General features: G+C 40.5%; 1 protein-coding gene across 1 annotated transcript in view; it reads left to right on the top strand.

The window, feature by feature from the left end:
- LOC110287806 (cytochrome P450 3A11-like) overlaps nucleotides 1-17,612 on the top strand; it is a 28,934-nt gene extending 11,322 nt beyond the window's left edge. Inside the window, exons 7-15 of the mRNA XM_085836394.1 lie at nucleotides 259-386; nucleotides 2,887-2,907; nucleotides 9,581-9,708; nucleotides 10,590-10,659; nucleotides 13,167-13,327; nucleotides 15,122-15,348; nucleotides 16,774-16,857; nucleotides 16,992-17,070; nucleotides 17,592-17,612. Coding sequence (XP_085692520.1) covers nucleotides 259-386; nucleotides 2,887-2,907; nucleotides 9,581-9,708; nucleotides 10,590-10,659; nucleotides 13,167-13,327; nucleotides 15,122-15,348; nucleotides 16,774-16,857; nucleotides 16,992-17,070; nucleotides 17,592-17,612 — 919 coding nt within the window. The remainder of the gene's footprint in view (nucleotides 1-258; nucleotides 387-2,886; nucleotides 2,908-9,580; nucleotides 9,709-10,589; nucleotides 10,660-13,166; nucleotides 13,328-15,121; nucleotides 15,349-16,773; nucleotides 16,858-16,991; nucleotides 17,071-17,591) is intronic.
- Nucleotides 17,613-25,468: the final 7,856 nt, after the last annotated feature.

The raw sequence follows: 25,468 nt of genomic DNA, 5'->3' as shown, positions 1-25,468 counted from the left end.
ATCACTGTGGTTCTGGGAGAGGAGGGGTAACTGGGGTGCAGATCACATGGTCTAGCTGCTTGTCTTTGCCCCTTTAGACACTAGATGAAATTATACATAGTTAAAAGAGAAGAAATGTGACAGTAAGAAGTTTGCAGTGATACAGGGTAGAACAGCTGGGAAGGGATTGGTCCATACTGAGGTGGCTTTGCCTGTCTCCTGAGAGTTTTTTTTCCAGTCTCTGGCACATGTGAAATTCCGATGCCTCTCTCTCCTCAGTGTTTTAGGTGCCTACAGCATGGATGTGATCACCAGCACATCATTTGGAGTGAACGTGGATTCCCTCAACAACCCAGAGGATCCCTTTGTGGAGAAAGCTAAAAAGCTTTTAAGATTTGATTTTTTTTTTTTTTGATCCTTTGCTCTTCTCAGTTTGTGAGTGGACAGTTGTGGATTTTGATCATTGCTGTTGTCTGTGGCCTTGTTTGTTTTTCTGCATTTCTTATCCTCAATTTCCCCAAATGATCAGCTGTAGTGGTGTATAGTTCACCTGTCATATAATTAATCGCCTAAAAGCACAGTTTAGTATTTTGAGAACATGTAGTCAGATTACCTCTGTTTTCTTACTTCTTTTTTCTTTGAGACAGGGTCTTACCATGTAGCTCTAGCTGGCCTGGATATAACTGTGTATACCAGGCTGGTCTTACAGAGATCCCTGTACCACTGCCTCTTGAGGGCTGTGATTACAGTGTGCAGCCCTGAGTCCCGGGTTTATTTTAGAATTATTTTGTATAAATACTAATTGGACACTCTGTAAGTCCAGAACTCTCCATGGTTTCAATAACATACATTCATAACATCTGTCTTGATTACACCCACTGCTAACTCTTACTTTTCACATTGCTTAGACACCCAATACTTCTTCCTCCCAATTTTCTGTACTTTTCTCTGCTTTGGTAGCTAGTCGAGTCCATTTGGTGCTGCATGCTAGGATTCTGAGCAGTATTATTGGCTTGGTCTACTGCAGGCAGTCAGTTCAAGAGAGGGCTATGTCATGTCCACAATGCAGCATTTCACAGTCCTCATTCCTGCCTCTGAATTTAGTTCCACATCCCATTTCATGATCTTCCATGAGCCTTGATGTGTGGGGTGCTGATATAGATGCTCCGTTTAGGGTTCAGCATTCAACAGGTCCTTATTCTCTGTCTCCGATCTCTTTTGGGATCATCATTTACTGAAGGCACCCTGACCCATAACCATGGTCAATCAAATAGGACTTTGTTCATGCTATGGTGTAACTTTAAAGCAATATTGACCTAAGCAACCACCAGTTCACTTGCTCAGTACCTGTGTATTCTGGGCATTTCACATCAATGGGATCATAGACTATCTTGTCTCTGTGACATGCCTCTTTTATTTAACACAATATTAAATGGATCAAGTGTCACCATGTCCTGTGTCCATGAATAATTTATTCTCCCTATCTGTTGATGGACATGAAAGTTAGTCTCACATATTTGCCATGAATTTCTCTGCCATGAACCTTCATAAAAAAGATTATGTTTAAATATTTAGTTTTATGTTTGGGGGGTTATTTTGGAATCATCATTGCCGAGTCAAAAAGTAACTGAATTTTTAACTTATTAAGCAACTGAACATACATTGTCTATAGTAGCTCTGGCTACTGTACACATAAATATCTGTCATAAACGCAGGTCTTAGATGTTTTAATATATGATTTTAGATCTTCCTTTCTCTCTCTCTCTCTCTCTCTCTCTCTCTCTCTCTCTCTCTCTCTCTCTCTCTCTCTCTCTCTCTCTTTCTCTCTCTCTCTCTCTCTCAATTTTTAGGATCAGAGTTTTATCTGTCTATCTTTGGGTATCCCAGAACTCACTCTGCAGAATAGGCTGGTCTTGTACTCACCAATCTCAACCTGCCACTTCCTTTTGAGTGCAGGGATTAAGGCAAGCACCAATACTTCCTGGCTAGGTCTTCTCATACATAGCTTAATTGCTTTATCATTTTTATACAATTTATTTATTTTTGTTTTCTGTGTATGGGTGTACTACTTGCATGCATGCAGTGCCTAAAGAGGCCATAATGGAGTCTTGAATCTACTTGTATTTGAGTTACAGTTGGTTGAGAGCATCTACTTGTATTTGAGTTACAGTTGGTTGAAAGCAGCCATGTGGATGATGGGAATAAAACCTGGCTCTTCTGGGAGTGCCAATTGTTGGGGTGTTTTGTATATATATTCTGGGTACAATTAACCATGGTGTGTTATTTGGGGTTTTAATACTTTCCCTATCAACTATATTTCCATATACAGCTCATGTGTCCCCTATGCCTACATTTCATCCTTGTCACTTAGTATCCTCTGTTTCTCCTTTTAAGCATTGTATGATAAATATATTTAGACCTGTTTACATATTTATTCATAGAGGCTAGAATCTGGAAGTATGGGAAAGTATGTGATCTTTAATTCTTCCTGATTTTTTTGACACCTGTCTTTGACCTTGGGTTTTTCTTTTTTTCTTTTTCTGAGACAGGGTTCTCTGTGTCGCCTTGACTGTTCATATGTGTATACATGTACATGCACGTGCCTTTGTGATTGTGTGTCATGTGGAGATCAGAGGACAGCTAACAGCAGTTGGTTCTTTCCTTCTACCGAGTGAGATCCATGGATCAAACTCAGGTATTAGGCTTGCCTGGAGAAACTTGTAGCTCTTGATCCATCTTAGTGGCTCCTGAAATTTCTTTCTGAATCCCAATGAACTCCAGGAACAGAGTTAAATTTAAGAGTCAGGCCGCGGGCAGCACCCTTTTGGGCCCGCAGACATCTGGCACCCTCCCAGTCGGAGGACAGTGACCTGCCCTGCAGGGAGCGCCATCTTGGCTCCGGGACTCCGCCGAGCTTAGTCTGTACAGGTCAGAGTGGGGACCACGGGGGCTGACGGCTTCTGGGGCAGGCGGGAGCCACAGAGCTGCTGAGGCAGCACCCTTTAGGGGCCGCAGACATCCGGCACCCTCCCAGTCGGAGGACAGTGACCTGCCCTGCAGGGAGCGCCATCTTGGCTCCGGGACTCCGCCGAACTTAGTCTGTACAGGTCAGAGTGGGGACCACAGAGGCAGACAGCTTCTGGGACAGGCAGGAGCCACAGAGCCGCTGAGGCAGCACCCTTTTGGGGCCGCAGACTTCCGGCACCCTCCCAGCCGGAGGACAGAGACCTGCCCTGCAGAGAGCGCCATCTTGGCTCCGGGACTCCGCCGAACTTAGTCTACAGGTTAAAGTGAGGACCACAGAGGCAGACAGCTTCTGGGACAGGCGGGAGCCACAGAGCCGCTGAGGCAGCACCCTTTTGGGGCCGCAGACATCCGGCACCCTCCCAGTCGGAGGACAGTGACCTGCCCTGCAGGGAGCGCCATCTTGGCTCCGGGACTCCGCCGAACTTAGTCTGTACAGGTCAGAGTGAGGACCACAGAGGCAGACAGCTTCTGGGACAGGCGGGAGCCACAGAACCGCTGAGGCAGCACCCTTTTGGGGCCGCAGACATCCGACACCCTCCCAGCCGGAGAACAGTGACCTGCCCTGCAGGGAGCGCCATCTTGGCTCTGGGACTCCGCCGAACTTAGTCTGTACAGGTCTGCCGACAGAGGATACTCAGAATCCCCAGAAGAACAACCTCTGAACAGAGACAACTATAACAACTCCAGAGATTACCAGATGGCGAGAGGTAAAGGTAAGAATCTTACTAACAGAAACCAAGACCACTCACCATCATCAGGACCCAGCACTCCCACTTCGCCCAGTCCAGGGCACCCCAACACACCTGAAAAACTAGACCTGGATTTAAAAGCATATCTCATGATGATGGTAGAGGACATCAAGAAGGACTTTAAAGAACTACAGGAGAACATGGCTAAAGAGTTACAAGTCCTTAAAGAAAAACAGGAAAACACAACCAAACTGGTAGAAGTCCTTAAAGAGAAACAGGAAAACACATCCAATCAGATGATGGAAATGAACAAAACCATACTAGACCTAAAAAGGGAAGTAGACACAATAAAGAAAACCCAAAATGAGGCAACACTGGAGATAGAAACCCTAGGAAAGAAATCTGGAACCATAGATGCAAGCATCAGCAACAGAATACAAGAGATGGAAGAGAGAATCTCAGGTGCAGAAGATTCCATAGAGAACATGGGCACAACAATCAAGGAAAATGGAAAATGCAAAAAGATCCTAACTCAAAACATCCAGGAAATACAGGACACAATGAGAAGACCAAACCTACGGATAATAGGAGTGGATGAGAATGAAGATTTTCAACTCAAAGGACCAGCAAACATCTTCAACAAAATTATAGAAGAAAACTTCCCAAATCTAAAGAATGAGATGCCCATGAACATACAAGAAGCCTACAGAACTCCAAATAGGCTGGACCAGAAAAGAAATACCTCCCGACACATAATAATCAGAACAACAAATGCACTAAATAAAGATAGAATACTAAAAGCAGTAAGAGAAAAAGGCCAAGTAACATATAAAGGCAAGCCTATCAGAATTACACCAGATTTTTCACCAGAGACTATGAAAGCCAGAAGATCCTGGACAGATGTTATACAGACACTAAAAGAACACAAATTCCAGCCCAGGCTACTATACCCAGCCAAACTCTCAATTAACATAGATGGAGAAACCAAAGTATTCCATGACAAAACCAAATTCACACATTATCTCTCCACGAATCCAGCCCTTCAAAGGATAATAACAGAAAAAAACCAATACAAGGACAGGAACCACGCCCTAGAAACAACAAGAAGGTAATCCCTCAACAAACCTAAAAGAAGACAGCCACAAGAACAGAATGCCAACTTTAACAACAAAAATAACAGGAAACAACAATTACTTTTCCTTAATATCTCTTAATATCAATGGACTCAACTCCCCGATAAAAAGACATAGACTAACAAACTGGCTACACAAACAAGACCCAACATTTTGCTGCGTACAAGAAACTCATCTCAGAGAAAAAGATAGACACTACCTCAGAATGAAAGGCTGGAAAACAATTTTCCAAGCAAATGGTCTGAAGAAACAAGCTGGAGTAGCCATTCTAATATCAGATAAGATTGACTTCCAACCCAAAGTCATCAAAAAAGACAGGGAGGGGCACTTCATACTCATCAAAGGTAAAATCCTCCAAGAGGAACTATCAATCCTGAATATCTATGCTCCAAATACAAAGGCAGCCTCATTCATTAAAGAAACTTTAGTAAATCTCAAAGCACACATTGCACCTCATACAATAATAGTGGGAGACTTCAACACACCACTTTCACCAATGGACAGATCATGGAAACAGAAACTAAACAGGGACACAGTGAAACTAACAGAAGTTATGGATCAAATGGATCTGGCAGATATCTACAGAACATTTTACCCTAAAACAAAAGGATACACCTTCTTCTCAGCACCTCATGGTACCTTCTCCAAAATTGACCACATAATTGGTCACAAAATAGGACTCAACAGATACAAAAACATTGAAATTGTCCCATGCATCCTATCAGATCACCATGGACTAAAGCTGATCTTCAATAACAAAATAAATAATAGAAAGCCAACCTTCACGTGGAAACTGAACAACACTCTTCTCAATGATACCTTGGTCAAGGAAGGAATAAAGAAAGAAATTAAGGACTTTTTAGAGTTCAATGAAAATGAAGCCACAACATACCCAAACTTATGGGACGCAATGAAAGCATTTCTAAGAGGAAAACTCATAGCTCTGAGTGCCTCCAAAAGGAAACTAGAAAGAGCACACATTAGCAGCTTGACAACACACCTAAAAGCACTAGAACAAAAGGAAGCAAATTCACCCAAGAGGAGTAGACGGCAGGAAATAATCAAACTCAGGGGTGAAATCAACCAAGTGGAAACAAGAAAAACTATTCAAAGAATCAACCAATCAAGGAGCTGGTTCTTTGAGAAAATCAACAAGATAGATAAACCCTTAGCCAGACTCACTAGAGGGCACAGGGAAAGCATCCTAATTAACAAAATCAGAAATGAAAAAGGAGACATAACAACAGATCCTGAAGATATCCAAAACACCATCAGATCCTTCTACCAAAGGCTATACTCAACAAAACTGGAGAACTTGGATGAAATGGAGAAGTTCCTAGACAGATACCAGGTACCAAAGTTGAATCAAGATCAGGTTAATGATCTAAACAGCCCTATATCCCCCAAAGAAATAGAAGCAGTCATTAATAGTCTCCCAACCAAAAAAAGCCCAGGACCAGATGGGTTTAGTGCAGAGTTCTATCAGACCTTCAAAGAAGATCTAATCCCAGTTCTTCACAAACTATTCCACAAAATAGAAACAGAAGGTACTCTACCCAACTCATTCTATGAAGCCACAATTACTCTGATACCTAAACCACAAAAAGACCCAACAAAGATAGAAAACTTCAGACCAATATCCCTTATGAATATTGATGCAAAAATCCTCAATAAAATTCTTGCTAACCGAATCCAAGAACACATCAAAACAATCATCCATCCTGACCAAGTAGGTTTCATCCCAGGGATGCAGGGATGGTTCAATATACGGAAATCCATCAACGTAATCCAGTATATAAACAAACTCAAAGACAAAAACCACATGGTCATCTCGTTAGATGCGGAAAAAGCATTTGACAAGATCCAACACCCATTCATGATAAAAGTCTTGGAAAGATCAGGAATTCAAGGCCCATACCTAAACATGATAAAAGCAATCTACAGCAAACCAGTAGCCAACATCAAAGTAAATGGTGAGAAGCTTGAAGCAATCCCTCTAAAATCAGGGACTAGACAAGGCTGTCCACTTTCTCCATACCTATTCAACATTGTACTTGAAGTCCTAGCCAGAGCAATTCGACAACAAAAGGAGATCAAAGGGATACAAATTGGAAAAGATGAAGTCAAAATATCACTCTTTGCAGATGATATGATAGTATATATAAGTGACCCTAAAAATTCCACCAGAGAACTCCTAAGCCTGATAAACAGCTTCGGTGAAGTAGCTGGATATAAAATTAACTCAAACAAATCAATGGCCTTTCTCTACACAAAGAATAAACAGGCTGAGAAAGAAATTAGGGAAACAACACCCTTCTCAATAGTCACAAATAATATAAAATATCTTGGCGTGACTCTAACTAAGGAAGTGAAAGATCTGTATAATAAAAACTTCAAGTCTCTGAAGAAAGAAATTCTAGAAGATCTCAGAAGATGGAAAGATCTCCCATGCTCATGGATTGGCAGGATCAACATTGTAAAAATGGCTATCTTGCCAAAAGCAATCTACAGATTCAATGCAATCCCCATCAAAATTCCAAATGAATTCTTCAACGAATTAGAAAGTGCAATCTGCAAATTCATCTGGAATAACAAAAAACCTAGGATAGCAAAAACTCTTCTCAAGGATAAAAGAACCTCTGGTGGAATCACCATGCCGGACCTAAAGCTCTACTACAGAGCAATTGTGATAAAAACTGCATGGTACTGGTATAGTGACAGACAAATAGACCAATGGAATAGAATTGAAGACCCAGAAATGAACCCACACACCTACGGTCACTTGATCTTCGACAAGGGAGCTAAAAACATCCAGTGGAAGAAAGACAGCATTTTCAACAAATGGTGCTGGCACAACTGGTTGTTAACATGTAGAAGAATGCGAATCGATCCATTCCTATCTCCTTGTACTAAGGTCAAGTCTAAGTGGATCAAGGAACTTCACATAAAACCAGAGACACTGAAACTTATAGAGGAGAAAGTGGGGAAAAGCCTTGAAGATATGGGCACAGGGGAAAAATTCCTGAATAGAACAGTAATGGCTTGTGCTGTAAGATCGAGAATTGACAAGTGGGACCTCATGAAACTACAAAGCTTCTGCAAGGCTAAAGACACCATCAATAAGACAAAAAAACCACCAACAGATTGGGAAAGGATCTTCACCTATCCTAAATCAGATAAGGGACTAATATCCAATATATATAAAGAACTCAAGAAGGTGGACTCCAGAAAGTCAAATAACCCCATTAAAAAATGGGGCTCAGAACTGAACAAAGAATTCTCACCTGAGGAATACCGAATGGCAGAGAAACACCTGAAAAAATGTTCAACATCCTTAATCATCAGGGAAATGCAAATCAAAACAACCCTGAGATTCCACCTCACACCAGTCAGAATGGCTAAGATCAAAAATTCAGGTGACAGCAGTTGCTGGCGAGGATGTGGAGAAAGAGGAACACTCCTCCATTGTTGGTGGGATTGCAAGCTTGTACAACCACTCTGGAAATCAGTCTGGCGGTTCCTCAGAAAATTGGACATAGTCCTACCGGAGGATCCAGCAATACCTCTCCTGGGCATATATCCAGAAGATGTCCCAACCGGTAAAAAGGACACATGTTCCACTATGTTCATAGCAGCCCTATTTATAATAGCCAGAAGCTGGAAAGAACCCAGATGTCCCTCAACAGAGGAATGGATACAGAAATTATGGTACATTTACACAATGGAGTACTACTCAGCTATTAAAAAGAATGAATTTATGAAATTCCTAGCCAAATGGATGGACCTGGAGGGCATCATCTTGAGTGAAGTAAAACAATCACAAAAGAACTCACACAATATGTATTCACTGATAAGTGGATATTAGCCCAAAACTTAGGATACCCAAGATTTAAGATACAATTTGCTAAACGCATGAAACTCAAGAAGAATGAAGACCAAAGTGTGGACACTGTGCACCTTCTTAGAATTGGGAACAAAACACCCAGGGAAGGAGTTACAGAGACAAAGTTCGTAGCGGTGATGAAAGGATGGACCATTTAGAGACTGCCGTATCCAGGGATCCATCCCATAATCAACTTCTAAACGCTGACACCATTGCATACACTAGCAAGATTTTGCTGAAAGGACCCAAATATAGCTGTCTCTTGTGAGATGATGCCGGGGCCTAGCAAACACAGGAGTGGATGTTCACAGTCAGCTATTGGATGTATCACAGGGCTCCCAATGGAGAAGCTAGAGAAAGTACCCAAGGAGCTAAAGGGATCTGCAACCCTATTGTTGGAACAACATGATGTACTAACTAGAACCCCGGAGCTCTTGTCTCTAGCTGCATATGTATCGAAAGATGGCCTAGTCAGCCATCAATGGAAAGAGAGGCCCATTGGACTTGCAAACTTTATATGCCCCAATATAGGGGAATGCCAGGGCCAAAAGAATGGGAATGGGTGGGTAGGGAAGTGGGGGGCGCTATGGGGGACTTTTGGGATAGCATTGGAAACGTAATTGAGGAAAATATGTAATAAAAATATTAAAAAAAAAAAGAAAGATGGCCTATAAAAAAAAAAAAAAAGAGTCAGGCCGCAGCTTTGGCTACTACACAGAAGGAGAAGTATGGCGCTGACCCAGTGTAAGCAAGTTCACAGAGAGAATGACTTCTGTTTGAGAAACTGGTGATTCATTCTAGAGATTGCTTTATAATTTCTTTAAATACATTTTCCATCTCAATTAAAACTTATCTTTTTTCTTTTCTAGTACTTTTTCCATTCCTGACACCAGTATATGAGATGTTAAATATCTGCATGTTCTCAAAGGATTCAATAGAATTTTTCAAAAACTTTGTGGACAGAATGAAGGAAACCTGCCTGGATTCTAAGCAGAAGGTAAAAGGTGATGGTTTCATGGTTCAAAGTTTGATAACATGTTGGGCTGTGGACATGTAAGCTGTGTGCTAGTGCCAGATAGAAAAGGCTATATTTAGAGAGAGAGAATATATTAATGTTTTCTCATGGAGAAGTTGGAGTTTTAACAAGTTGATTGAGAATAATCTAGAAATTAATCCTTAGCAATACGGATGAAAGCTAGAACATCCTGCATTAGGACTGAAAAAAATTGGCATGGCGCTAGACCTGAACAAGGTCAAGACTTTCAGAACTCTAGTGAGGATGGGAGAGGATCTCTGTATGCAGTGCCGTTTGCTGAGGAACAATTGGCAGTTCATAGCTGTGGATGGAGGGTGTGAACATAGGTAGGTTTCCCATGAGGCAATGGATGGCCTCACAGCCGTGCACATATGCACAACACTAGTTGGACATAGTGGGTGACTAAGAAGAGGGCATGGAATGTAGAGGAAGAAATGTTACAGACAGTATAGAAGGAATTGTTTGGAGGAAACCCTATGGTGGAGATGACCATATCTGATTGTGTATGAGTATGAAACTCCAATAACAAATAAAAACTATCAAAAGGGGGGATATTATTTTCATCTCATTCAAAAACAATTTTAGAGAATAAAAGTGCTTGTTTAAAATTTTATCTATTGTAATTTATTGTAAAAGTGGTTGGTGTGGAAGCTAGATTCTTCCTAATTAGTCCACTCTTGCTTTTGTTCCTTAATGACTCTAGCAACCATAGCCACAGTTGTGAATTTAAGGGAACCACCTTCTCAGAGGGAGAGAATTAAGGTTCTGCACTTGTGATCCAACTCTGACCTTTGAACTTACCATTGACCTTCCATTTTTGTCACCTCTCTTTCTGCTTCTAGCACCAAGTGGATTTTCTTCAGCTGATGATGAACGCTCACAATAATTCCAAAGACAAAGACTCTCATGAAGGTAAGCAAGCCCTTCCTGGTCTATGGACAAGGAAACTCTTGGGGAGCAGGTGGGTTGCTCAGAAAATATGCAAGGAGGTTTTTCTAGGTAGAGGGAAACCACTGTTGAGTTGCTGAAAGACAGGCATGTTTATTATCAACATGGAATATTCTGGATTCATATGGGCATAAGTTTACTCCTAACATGAAGGGTGGCCATGATGGACCTTTCCAGTGGTCTGTCTGTTACCTGGGTGATCACATGTGATGATTGTGTCTTTCCCAGCAAAAATCTCAGAGCTCAGCCTAGACATCTGTGTCTAAACATCCAATCAGGGGCATGGACCCAAGTGGTGTTGAAGTTCTCTGGGACTCCCTGTTGAACATGTGTTCTCTAGCCTAATACATGGTAAAGATAGACTTCACTGTGTGATGTGTAAATAGCTTCTGGAGAAATCCTCTTTGTACAAATGGATTTGTCCTTTTCATTCTTTTATGTATTTAAAATCACTCATAGCTGGCCAGTGATGGAGCATGCCTTTAATCTTTGTACTTGGGAGAAAGAGGCAGGTGGATCTCTGTGAGTTCAAGGCCAACCTGGTCTACATCAGATTACAGGACAGGCAGAGCTACACAGACAAACCCTATCTCAAAAACACATAAAACTCTCACAGATTTTTATCTTCTTTGTGTAGTACATGTATGTGCCGGAGTATGGTCATACGTTCACACATTTAGGTGTATGTACACAGAACAGATGAAAGCACCCAGTGTCTTATACAATCCCTCTCTGCCTCATTTCCTTGAGACAGGGTCTTTTTTTTTTTTAAGCCCGGGACAAACTTGGCTGCCAGCAGGTCCCAACAATCCACAGTGTTGTGGTTACAAGTATGTGCTGCCCCACCTGGCTTTTTACATGGGGACTGTGGACTCAAACTCAGGTTTACCCATTGAGTCATCTCTCTAGACTCCCATATGTGGTTATTCTTTTAATTTATAATCATTATTATTGTCATGACTGATGGCATTCCAGTTCCAGATTTTAGTCTATAGATGTGCATCAGTAACTAATGGAAAGGGAGTCTTCCATTCTTACCTATCTGATTGTTTCCCATACGCTCACTTGTTTATATGTAGTTATGACCTTTTGTGTCCCCATGTTTAATATTTAAAGTGGCATGTATTTTGTGTTTCAAGTCCTTTCCTGTCTGCCCACTTGAAACCCTTTCATGTGATCGGCTAACTTCAAATTCTTTTACACCTCCTCCTCCTTTTGCTACAGGCTCCTATGTAGCCCAGGCTGACCCACATTCACAATGTGCCTGAGAATGAACTTTAACTCCTGAGACTACAGACATGTACTACCGTGCAGCACAGTTTTAGCAGAACCACTGAATCTGGAATGAATCTGGAGTGATGGCCCCTCAGCTTTGAAGTAGACTTCTGTCAGTGATTGTTATCTGAGATTTTGTGGTGTTCTTCGGAAATATTTCCGGAGTCTTTGCATACCATAGTCTGTAGGCATGCCTGGAAAGCCAGGAAATTTCCCATGACTGAAACCTGCTTAGGTGATGGGTCTTTCAAGACAATCCCTCTATCAGTTAAGAGAGTTTGGTGTATGGAAATTGACTTGCTAAAGGTGGCTTTTGTGTAACAATAAAATGAGCTTCTAGGAAGCTGTCAGTGATCAGTCCTTGAGGGGCTGATCCCCCTTCTGCTATTAAGCAGACATTTTCCATCACCGACTTTCTTCTTTCCTGTCAATCTTCCAGTGTAAACAAGAATATAGACATTACCACACTTGATTCACAAAGTGCTGGGGACTGAACCCAAGGCTTCATGAACACTAGCGAAGTACCACCATCTACTTTACATCTCAGCCCTTCTATTTAGTTTTTGTTTCATAAAATAAATATTCACTTTAAAAATAGGCACCAATTGTGGATTTATAGTCCAGTTTCAGTTTAGTAGCAAGCCCTTACACTAATTGGGAGGAAAGAATTTACAAACAATAGAATTAAAGCATTCATGGTAGAAGATGTACTACTGCCTGTAACTCTACGTTTGTGGACTCCAATGCCATCTTCTGGCCTCCCTGGACAAACACACATAAATAAATAAAATTTAAAATGATCTCAACCCATACCAGGGACCTTCTATAATTGCTTCTCTAGGGGTTTCTGACTTCCATGGACACCCTCCCCACACATGTGGCACCCTCCACACAGATACACACAAACAGAAATACTCATAAATTAAAATAAATTTTACAAACATGAAAGTCCATGTCTTGAAGCTGCCCAGTGGGGATTGTGAAAATCAGCAGAAACACTAGGAAAACCTGCCTGAAGGCTTCTTTTCTTTTTCTGGATGTGTCATTTTGCTGGCATGGTGATGACAGTCTCAGTGTGACTGAACAGCATTTCCATAGTCTGTCTAGGAAAATGGGGGCTCATTTGATTTTCTCTTCATCTCCTCTGTGATAGCACATCATGCCATGACTTACCTGAAATGTGTTTTTACTTTCAGCCCTTTCTGACATGGAGATCACAGCCCAGTCAATTGTCTTTATTTTTGCTGGGTATGAAACCACCAGTAGCACACTTTCCTTCACCCTGTATTGTTTGGCCACTCACCCTGATATCCAGAAGAAACTGCAGGAAGAGATTGACGAGGCTTTGCCCAATAAGGTGAGATGATGCTGTAGAAGGGAAAAGGAGAAATCTCAATGAAGACACAGTTTGGTCAACTGCAATGGTGTGTGTGTGTGTGTGTGTGTGTGTGTGTGTGTGTGTGTGTGTAAGAGAGTGACACAGAGAGAGAGACAGAGAGAATCAGAGAGATACACAGAGAGACAGAGAGAGGAATAGAGTGTGTGAGAGTCAGAGTGGGGGATAGAGAGAAAGTTTGTGTGTATATGTGTGTGTAAGAGATTATGTGTCTATGTGTGAGAAGGAGAGAGACAGAGAAAGAAAGAGAGTCTCTGTGTGTGAGTGAGAGACAAAGACTGTGTGAGTGAGTTGGAGTGTATGTATGTTGTGTGGGTGGTGTATATGTATTATTTTCTCTGTATATGAATTTTGTGTGTGTGACTAAGTGAGTAACCATTCACATCACTGAGCCAACCTTCCGATTCTGGTGATTTTTTTCTTTACATATATGTATGTATGTATGGGCATATATATGTACTTATATATGTGTATGAGTATATAATTGTATGGGGGCATGTGTGCTGCAGCATGTGAGTGGAGGTTAAAGGATAACCCGAAGGAATTTGTTCTCTCTTTCTGCTGCATGAGTTTTAAGAGTCCAAATCGGGTAAGTAGGCTCAATGGCAGGTGCCTTGGCTCTCTGATCTGTCTGAGCAACCCTTCATAATTTGTAACAAGAGCACAGCACTGGTTTTTCCCAGAACCATTTAGAAATTATCATGAACGTGACACAGATGGAGAAATGGGCAATAAAGACTCTCATGGCAACAGAAGGTTGTTGTGACACAGAGCTGGGCCTGGTGTGTCTGTTTTTCTAGGACCACAAGAGTACCAAGCAAGCAACATGCACACAACCTGTGTGATGTTAAAGATGTGCACTTAACATATAACTCTCTAGATGGTTCCATGATATTGCTAGTTCTGCCATGTTGTCCCTGCTGTGTCCTGAGAGAGGCTAGCCTTGGCCTAGATTAATCCACTTGGGTTGACTCAACTCTGTGCCATGATTTCCCCTATCTATTTATGGTTATAGGAGAAGTCAAGGTGTGAGCCTTGGTGCTTAAATTATGAGCTAAACACCCCCACCTCTCTATGTATGTGTTTGTGTGCATATGTGTGTGTATAGGTCATAGACCTACGTTGTGTACATTTCTAAACCACTTTCCACCATGATTTATGATACAGGCTCTCTTACCAAACCTGGAGCTTATCGATTGGGTTGGGTTGTCTAGTCAATGCAAACCAGGCATAGTTTGTCTCAGTCTACCTACTGCTGGAATTAGAAATGGGTGCCACTGTGTCAGGCTTTATAATGATTTGTATCTGAACTCTCATCATTAGGTTTGCATAGTAGACTCTTCACTAATTGAGCATCTTCCAGGCCCCCAGTGACAGTTATTCCATTTGTAAGGAGCTTGAGAGATGGCACAATGGTTAAGAACACTTCCTGCTCTGCCATAGGATCCATTCATATTTGAGTCCCAGCATGAAAATGAAGGCTTTCAACTACTCTAACTCTGGTTACAGGAGATCTGATGCCCTCCTTTTGCTTCTGTGGGCACTGTACTTATATAGTGTACATAAACATATACAAGCAAAATATCTACATATATGAATTAAAACAATCTTAGAAACCTTTTTAAATGAATTGTAAGTACTAACTAATTACTTTGAGCTGCTGAGCATGAATTTGGGGAGGCTGAGAACTCAACACTAGACACAGTTGAAAATTAAACTAAAATTGCACCAGAAAACTTTTTTCTTTCTTCCCAGGCACCTCCCACCTACGATACTGTGATGGAGATGGAATACCTGGATATGGTGCTTAATGAAACCCTCAGATTATATCCCATTGCTAATAGACTTGAGAGAGCCTGTAAAAAAGATGTTGAACTCAATGGTGTGTATATCCCCAAAAGGTCAACAGTGATGATTCCATCTTATGCTCTTCAACATGACCCACAGCTCTGGCCAGAGCCTGAAGAATTCCAACCTGAAAGGTACTAGAACCTCAGGAGCAGGAACCAACTCTGTATTCTTCAGGCCTGTATATACTATGATGTCTCTCATAGGAAGATGATCTAAGCATGATTTTACAAACCTTTTCATTGTGTTAGGAGAATGGCAGAGAAAGAGAAGAAAAGAGAGGAGAGGGGAAGTGAGACTGGTAGAAAGTCTAACTAATTACACACAGAATCTTTACCTCCTTCTTTTTCAAGTAGTTAATGACCCACTTAATTGTGAGGCAGGAACCCATTTTTCCTCTAGTTAAAATGATATGTATTTTCAGAATTGGAATACAGCATCATCCCAAATGGATTTTTAGTGTTTAACGATGTAGTTCATTTCTTGATTCTTCTTATTTTTTGACAATCTCATGAATGGATAATGAATTCTGGTCATTTTCACCTCACATTGCCCTGTCTCTTCTCCCTCACACTCATGTGGAATTCCTGTCTGGCTTCAACCTGTCTTATTTCTGTATTTATATATATTTGGATTTTTGTGACTTGTGAGTTTACTTAGGGTTGTTTACATAAGCATAGATGTACGGGTTATAACTTGGAGAATGGTCAACTCACCAGTGGCTGAACCATTGAAGAAAAACTCCTCCATCATCCACTACGCATTTATTGTCAAGAGCTCCTTCATGAGGTGGCATCTCATGAACTTTATTTCCCTCCCATAATGCAATTATTATGTGTCTAGTCTTGTGTAGGTGCTCACAGATGCTGTGAAGTCATGAGTGCAATGGGTGTGTCATATGCAGAAGATAGTACTTCCCAACATTCATTTTATGCCCTGCCTCTGACATTTCTTCTTCCCCTCCTTCTGTGATGTTTCCTGAGCCTGGGTGGGACTGAGCACTCCACCACCACTTTTCTGCACTATAACCAATCATGAGTTTCTGTGCTGTTTCTCACTGAAAACTGCAGCTTTTCTGACCAAAGCTGAGATCAGCACTAATTTTTGTGTGTAAAGATAAATATCAAAAAGGCATTTTGGTACCATGTTCACTTAGCAAAATATCGCCACATTCTCTATGATTTCTGCAGCTATAGAACTTTTAACAAATTTTCAGTGCTAGGCATTAATTTCCCCAGAGACCTGGCTCTCTAACCAATCAGAAAATGGTTGGTTTCCCCTACCCCATAATACCACTATCACACTAGTGTGTACCCAAACAATTATGCAGTTTTTCAAACAGCATTTATGTTATCTCAACATATGGAGAAACTTATAAGGAAGAGGAATCGAAAGAAAATTTAGTGTTAAGTTCTCAGAGCCAAATACCTGCAAGTAGAAATTCCATAAACCTTTCCCAACCCCCCTGTGTGTTACTGGATAGATGTCAAAAGGAAACTTCATATGTGCAGCTCTTATGCTTTTATCCTCTGTCAACTAGTCATTTATTGTGCCTCCAGATTCAGCAAGGAGAACAAGGGTAGCATTGATCCTTATCTATACCTGCCCTTTGGAAATGGACCCAGGAACTGCATTGGCATGAGGTTAACTTCATTATTTAATCATTTGTTGTCATCTATTATTGTGTCTCCTGGTTCAGCAAGGAGAACAAGGGAAACATTGATCCTTATATATACCTACCCATTGGAAATGGACCCAGAAACTTCATTGGTGTGAGGTTTGCTCTCTTGAACATGAAACTCACTCTTACTAAAGTTCTGCAGAATTTCAATTTCCAGCCTTGTAAAGAAACACAGGTGAGGGAGAAAACTATCACTCCAAATACATACAACTTCATACAACTCACTCAGAGTGTGGCTTTAAAAGCTCATCTCCAAATAGTGTTCTATGGGAGGCATTTTTTCCAACTGAAGGTTCTATGTATAAAAATGACTATGCAGGTTTGAGGAATTTTTTCTAATGCAATGAGCTATTTGTATCTAGGTATTAATTAAGGGTCATTTTGTAATAATACAACTTAGAATTATGAGGAGTCAGTGTAGTCCAGTGTGACAGGATTCCATGCATTCTATTTGTATCAAGTGGAGATTGGGTATGTCATGTGCCATCCAGAGGTTCAATGGTCATGTCTTTAATGTCTGTTCATATTGCACTCTTCTTCCAGAGCTAACAAAAGTCCTCTTATCACAGTCCTTTCAACCAGTGTATGTACATTAGAATTACAGAGGAACTTTAAACACATACATGAAGTCTAGGATATTTCTCAGTTGGCAAAAAGCTTGTCTATCATGTCCAAATCTCTGGTTCTAATCCCCAGAATTACATGAAGAAGTCTTGATGGTATATACCTGTAATTTGTACACTCAGGAGTTAGAGAATAGAAAATCAGAACTTCAAGTAATCTTTAGCTACTTAGTGAATTTGAAACCAACATGCTCTATGTGACTCAAAAAGAATCCAGAAACTCAAGATGCTTGGTCTTTTTTGAAATCTTCATACAACTCACTCAGAGTGTGGCTTTAAAAGCTCATCTCCGATTTCCCAGCTCATGCCAAGTTGAAAAATCATAATTTTAAAAGACAGTTGCTGGGTATCATAAGATGACTCAATCATTAAGAGCACTTGCTGTTCTTAGAAGGGACTTGAATTTAGTTTCCAGTATCCACATGGTAGCTCACTACTATTTAAATCCAGTAAATCCAGTTCCAAGGTCTCTGTTGGCCTACTCTATCTTTTCTTGAGACTTCCTACTTGTACTATATATGCAATGTGCAGACAAAACACTCCTATACATAAACCATAAGTCTTTAAAAAGTTAATGTTTTGATGAATTTCAATCTTATGGAACATCTTGATTATTCCAGCTCATTTCTCAGGAGCTCTGCTGTAGAAAATAAGTAGTTGTCATATTTCCAAATTTTCTTTCTTATTCTGTCCTCATACTTCAAGTTCCTGTTCATGCTCTAAATGAATCTGCATCTTAATTTTATATCCTATGTACTCCATGTTCTACTTTTGGATCTTGCACATTATTTTCCCCATCTATGTGTCATTAAAGTATTTTCCATGTTTCATCTCTCTGTATTGAAGGATATGCGCTATTTTTATCACCTCATTTTATTCCTTCCATAAAATCCAAATGGTTCTTTGATGATAATTATCACATTGAAAACTTTTCATAAATGTTTGAATGCATGGCTTACAGTTTTAATTTTTCATAAAAACATTAATTAAAAATTAACTGTACCATTTATGTGAATATTTGTATGTACATATTTTTATCCCTTAATCAAAAACATGTATAGTACTGAAATTATAAAAGAATAAAATAAGACTTATAGAAAAAGCATTTGCATTGCATTTTACTAAATAACTTGTTCTTGTTTCATGTAAAGGGAAAGGTGAAATGTATACGACTTGTATATTAAGAGTGTGGCTTCTTTATATTAATGGGTTTTTCTTTTTCTGGACAAAGAGACAGATATTTTTGTTCTTTGATCAGTTCCTTACAGCATTTGTATAGCTTTATCCACATACACCTTTACTTAAATTAGTTCTTTAAATTGTACTTGGATTTAGACAGATGAAACAAGGTTCTAGTTTTGAGACCCAGTGGCCTACCTGGCATTGGGGCAGATGTTCTTTCAAGCTCCAGTCATTTTAAAACTGACACTTATCTGCCTCCATGACAACTTTGTTCCCCTTTCTTTTCCTGTGACTAGTTTTCTTCATTGGAGGCTTTTCCCATTCATCACTGAAGAGCAAGAGGCTAAATCATTATTGAAACCTCTTGTAGAATTAGAGGTTTCTATTCATCCCATCGTTGGAAGTCAAGAATAGATGCTAGAAAATCAAGCAAAGTATCTGTCTTCTAGAAGACTTGCCCTGAATATGCTGAGGTGTAGTGGTGAGATATGATCTGAGAGTTAGGGACTGTCAATAGAGTTGCAATGTATCCTCTCATGGTTATCTTGCAAGTTGTAAAACCAAACATAACTTCTCATGACTTAAAAAATACTATGACATAAAAACTAATAAGGTTAAAAACTTCAACTGAGGGACTCTGTTCTGAAATACTGTGTCATTTTTGTATTGGGGGGGGTGGGAGAGTTTCAGAGAACAAAATTGGTTGTACTAATGCTATAATTGTTAAACAGTGCAGCTGAGTCGAGTGTTTGACAGTGTGAAAAAGTTTTGTCATCTACAAAATTCATGCCAGAGACAACAAATTGAGTTCCAAAAAACTGGATCTTCCTGCCAACCCCTGAGTTTATAATGTTTTAGATTAGTTTATGGTTTTGTGTTGTGCTGCATTCAGAGTGATTCTGGATGGAGGTGGTTTTTGTGGTATGACCACATGCAAGTGGTCATCCCTAAACTGATGTACACAAAGCAGCATTAAATAGACTTGTATCTGTATCTATATCTGTATCTGCATCTGCATATGTATATATGTATATTGTTGAGAGGAAGTTGGGTAATAGAAGTTGGAGAGGGGATGGAGATTGGAGGAAATAATGTAAATACAGTTCTCTTGTATAACAATCTCAAGAAATAAAAACAAAGGCAAGGTTTTCTTCATATTGTTGGAGAATATTGTTCTTAGATTGATGAAAACTAATAGTTTTATGTTTCTATACACAAATAGCTGTTCACTATCATTTTATTTCCAAACTTCTGGGAATACAAGATTTTTCTTTTTTTAAGGACTCATTGTGTGTGTGTGTGTGTGTGTGTGTGTGTGTGTGTGTGCTCCCACGTGTGTGTGCCTTGCCTGCAGAGGCCAGAAAATGGTTCCACTGGAACTAACATTAAAAGTAGCTAGGAAGCTCTAGATGGTGGTGGTGGTACTTGCTTCTTTTGGTTGTTGTTCTCTCCCCTATTAATTAATGTATTCACTCTATATCTTGGTCGCTGTCCCCCTCCTTGTCTCCTACCACAGTCATTCCCCCCACTTCCCCTCCCCTTCTTTTCTGAGAGGGTGGAGCCCCAACCCCACCCTGTGTACCTCCCTCACTCTGGTACATCAAGTCTCTGCAGGGTTAGGCACTATTCTTCCACTGATGCCATGCCGCTGACCCTTTTGATCCCTTGTCTGCATAGAATGGGTCTCTAGTTGCAGGTGGACAAGGAGTTGGCGAATGAATGACAGACAGATGCAACACAGGAGATTGTGTAAATCTGAATGTAATGTCAAAAAGTGAACACCAGTCTTGTATAATACAGAACACAAAGGGGTAGCATGTCACAGCAAGCAAAGTACATTGAAGTTACCTGACACAAAACAAAGGAATGACTTCAAAAGGACTTACAGGAACCAGGTAATATTTACAGCAAAGATAAAACAGCTCTGCTTAAGGTCAGATAGGGACAGGTAAGGATTTCACACCCTAGTCACAATTTGTGCTACTCCTTTCAGCATTGTGAAAGCTAGCACAAAGGGATTCTGCTCTAGCAGACCTTCTCATGAATAATGCAATACCACAACCCCATTATTTCCTAAGCCTTGATAAATTCTTGTATGAGTGTAACTTGGCTGTTCCTTTAAGTATCTGTGGAGAATCTCCATTTTTTCAGAATTCACCAACTCAATTCTAATATGCAATTTAGCCTGTTATACCTGGCTGTAGTGAAGATTCCTGTCTCAGTGGGATTCCCTAACTCTTACATGGTAAACCTACCTATTAGCCAGGCGATTGTGTATTCCCTTGTTTGATTAAGACTGGCTACTGTCCTAAGTAATCACTCTGCAGACTAGCCCTGAGCTATTCTAGCTCCATTCTTTGTAATGCCTAATTAGTTTCACTGTCTCTACTAGAAGTAAATTTGAATATTACTGAATAGATAACCTTCTCACTGAATTCCTACTGAATTCGAAATTTGTTGGCTTCAAGGATTTTGTAGGAAGTTGGAACATTGGCAAAGGCTTAGCTATGTCAGAATTCAATCTTTAAAGGCACTTAGAGAAAAATAATACTAAAAGAGAGCACGTGGATCCATACACCAGACTAATGCAGGGCTAGGGTATGAGTATACAGGTTATGAGAACGCCAAGTTTCCAGGAGGTTAAGTTTCTCTGAAACTCTTTGCCTTGTGAGTGTTTCCAGGCTTCTTGGCCTGTCAAGCAAACTACACTGGAGTGTGCAAAGCAAGGCCAGACAATAAAGCTGAGTTAGGTACCATAGAGAGGTGTAAGGGGAAGTCTTGTCTCTAAGGTCTTGTTCCCCAATTTATTCTTAACTTGTCAATAAAGAAGCCCAGGGGATAACTGCTGAAAGGAAGGTACAGGTGGGACTTCTCAGTCCCAAAAGAAAAAGGAGACACAAGGAAAGAGACAGAGGCCTTTTCTGCCTTACTCTGGAATGAAGAGAAAACAGCAGTCCAGAAAGAGGTATGTTGGAGTATGCCTGATTATTTAACACCCTTCCAAAAACAAACAAGAAAAATATCATAATAAAGTGATTACAATGCATGCAACAGAAAAATAACTGACAATGGACAAAAGCCAAGAGGAAGAATGAAAGTATAATGCCATGAAATCCATGGCAGGGAGGCTGTTTCCCTTGAAATTGGATTAAGGAAGATGGACTAATGACCCTGCAGTCACCAGCAACCAAGTAGAGAATTACACTGACCAACCAAGAACAAATGGAATTGTAAAATATAGCAAAGCTGAAAATAGAACATTTTAAATTTAATGTACTTACTATTATTTAATCCTGGAGAAGAAACTCAAGGCCTTGTACATATTAGGCAAATGCTCTGCCACTGAGATAAGTGAGCACAAATAAAATTTTATCATTATTTTAAAAAAGAAAAAACCAAAACAGCAGCCATGTAAGATATCACAGCAGCTAGGGCCTGCCTGTGGCCTCTGCTTCAGGTGTGGGCCAAGGATATTGGTGGGGGCTAGCTGATGCAAGCCACTAAATTTAGGGATGTGCGAGAGAAAAAGATAATAAATTGATGAGGGCACACATTTCCAGGCAGTAGATATCTGGGCCAAGTAATTATAACTGGAGGCAAGTTCTAAAGGTAATGGAGCAGTGTTTGTGTATTGTATCTAGGGATTCAAAAGTCTTGGGAGTGAGCTGGTAAGGCAACCCCTTAAGGAGCAAAGGCAAGTAGAAAAGGAAATCAGGAGTGGGCTGATTGTGACAGATCCCAGGGCAAAACTGGATGGAAAAAAAGGGATCCAGGAGGGGCCAGAGCCTGGGCAAAGGTAGAGAATGCTTATAAAACTACACAGAACAAACAGGCAATAGTTCTAGGGACAATCCTTGATCCAGTTGTTGAAGGATCTATGTGAAGCCTTTGCACATTTGTTACAACTGTATTTGGGTTCGTTGGCTAGGTTCAGCCCATCTATGTTCTTTGCTGGCTCATGGGGAGCTCTCAAGTTTCCAGAATTTTTGAGACTGTTGGTCTTCTTGTGGAGCTCCTTTTCCCTTTGGGGCCCACAATCTTTCCCCCAGTTTTTCCCTAAGAGTCCCCGAATTCCATGCTGTGTTTGCCTGTGAATCTCTGTAGCCATCTGAGTAAGATGCTGTATACCCTCTTAGAGGACAGCCATGCTAGATTCCTGCCTACATGCTTTACAGAATATCATTAACAGTGTCAGGGATTGATGCTTGCCCAGGGGATTGGTCTCAAGTTGGGCTGTTATTGATTGGCCATTCCCTCAGTATATGCTCTGTCATTGCCCGTGCATTTCTTGTGGACAGACAAATTTGGGAATAAACATTTTTTTGAGTGGGTTGGTGTCCTTATTTCTCCACGGAGGGCCCTGCCTGAATAAATGAGATGAACTCTTCAGGTTCCATATCAACATTGCTGTGCTTCTCAGCTAAGGTCAACCACATTGACTCCTGAGATCCTTCCCTATTCCAAGTCTCTATCATCCCCTAGAGATGCCCCAATAGCTCACCTTCAGGAGCTGCAGATTTTCATTCACTCTTCAGTCCCTGTGGATTTCTCTCCTGTCTCTTCCCATACCAGATCCTGAGCCCTCATGATGCCTTCCTCCACATTCCTGGGCACATTATTTTATCCCAGCACTCAGAAGGCAGAGGTAGGCAGACCTCTACAACTTTCAGGCCAGACTGGTCTATAGAGCAGTTCCAGGACATCCAGGGCTAGCTACACCATGAAACACTCTCTTAAAAAACAAATAAGCATTGATTACATATTTATTTGTTTATATATAAGCATATACGTGTGTGGGCTGAAGACACCAGAAGACAAGTTGTGGAAATTCATTCTTCTATTCCATCACATAGATGCTGGGAACTGAACTCAGGTTGTCAGGTTTGGAAACAGGTGACTTTGTTCTCAGAGCTACCTTGTAAACCTATAGCTTTTTTTTTCACTGTTAGTGGGACAGCTGATATCCACATTGTATTATGTGCTAGTCGTCTTGAATTTGAGTTGAGTCCAGGTTGTCATGAAATGTCCTCTGGGTTTGTTGTTGTCGTTGTTGTTGTTACTATTTAGCTTAGGACTCTTTTTGATGTCGTTCTCACAAGAAAGGCACCCATTTATTGCTTTGTTCTCTTTTTTGAGTTTGATTTGGAGCAAGAAATAAATGTTCTGGGCATGGTGCCCTCCATACTAAGTCTTTGGGTTGCTATGGCTTTGTGAAATCTTTTGGATTATATCCTAAAAAAATTTTTTAAATCCAGTAACAATCACTTTTTGCTACTTCATTCCCTTGTGTAGTTCTCCACTTCTATAACATGGGCTTTAGAGATTTAAGAAAAATCTTTATGTGTATGGGTGTCTTGCTGGCATGCATATCTGTGCACTATATGTATGCCTGTGGAGGCCAAAATAGGACTAGAAAAAAACAGGCGCTGGAGCTAAAGACCATTGTGAGCCATGAGAATGTTACTGGAATTGAACCCAGGTCCTTTACAAGAGCAGACAATAATCTTAACTTCTGAGTCATTGCTTCAGCTCCAAAATGGGGACAATAGCTTACTTATCTCAGGGAGTCGCCATGAGGACCACGAAGAAAGTGTAAAGGCACTTGTAAGATCTGATGTGCTATGTGTGTGTTAATGACTAGCGAACCTCAAGACCATCTCTTGGAAGGATTGGAAAGTAACTATTATGTGGAAATACTTGTTTGTTTTCTTTCCTATAAAAGCAATAGAATGGCTTATCCTTTAGAGCAAGAAAGGAATTGTAGAATTCCCGTTTCACCTTCCCCAGCCCTCATTGTTAATTTGCTGCCCCCCCCCTTACCTTGCTCCTGCTTAGAGGAATGAGTGCAGGTTGTTTGTTACCCATTGGGCAGCAGCCCAGTTGGAATGAGGTGTTGGATCCCTGACTAATCATGTATGACATCAGACAGGGATGATTCTGTCAAATGTGAAGACCTTCACATCTGCAACACAACCCCACACCTAAGTCTCAGGGAACACTGAAGAAAGGGGGCAGTAAGATTTTAAGAATCAGAGGAGTCAGAAGTCTGCTGCTGGATGGTGTCTCTCAGAAATGCCAGGGGAGCCACCCTCATGAAACATTGACAATATGATTACCTAGACAAGATCTGAACAATGACATCTGGAATAGACATGTTAAAGTGGTCAGGTAACAAAATCCCCTCTTCTAAATGAAGAACCACGGCAATTTTTGTCTCCTGAGAGAGGGAAACTAAATCTTCCCTTGGGATAAGTCCTTCCATTCATTGTCTGTACCAAGTGATCAGCCCTGAAATCATATATGTTTAAGTCACACTAAATGAACTCAACAGGATGTATTCATATATCTACTTTTATATACATGGAACAATAACAATGATGATGATAAAAGGGCCATGAATTTGAGAGGAAGTTGGGAGATTAGAGGAATTGGAGTGAGGAGATGATCTAATTTTATTTTAATAAATAATTTTAAAAAGATAGAGAATTTAACTTTAGAACTGATTTGAATTTTTTGAACGTGATCTCTTAGATCCTCATTGTATTAGGGATGGATTATGTAACCTTGATTTAACAGGTATCATTTGGGGCATGGTTTATTCACTTATGACAGTTATCCTTCACAGAGTTGTAGATTGGATGTTATTCACTGCTGTGGACAAAGTTCTCAGGACAGTAAATATTAGCAATCGCTGTCTGATGTCAGCTTGGTGGGTTTTAGGTGCTCATGTATGTATGCATGTACCTGTGATTGTGTGGCCTTTTGCAC

The sequence above is a fragment of the Mus caroli genome, unplaced genomic scaffold (assembly GCF_978045245.1).
Source record: "Mus caroli unplaced genomic scaffold, Mus_caroli_1 scaffold_4, whole genome shotgun sequence".
In the NCBI taxonomy this organism is placed as follows: Eukaryota; Metazoa; Chordata; class Mammalia; order Rodentia; family Muridae; genus Mus; species Mus caroli.
Note: the sequence above shows the minus strand (reverse complement) of the source record. Positions and strands in the feature narration are given on the sequence as shown.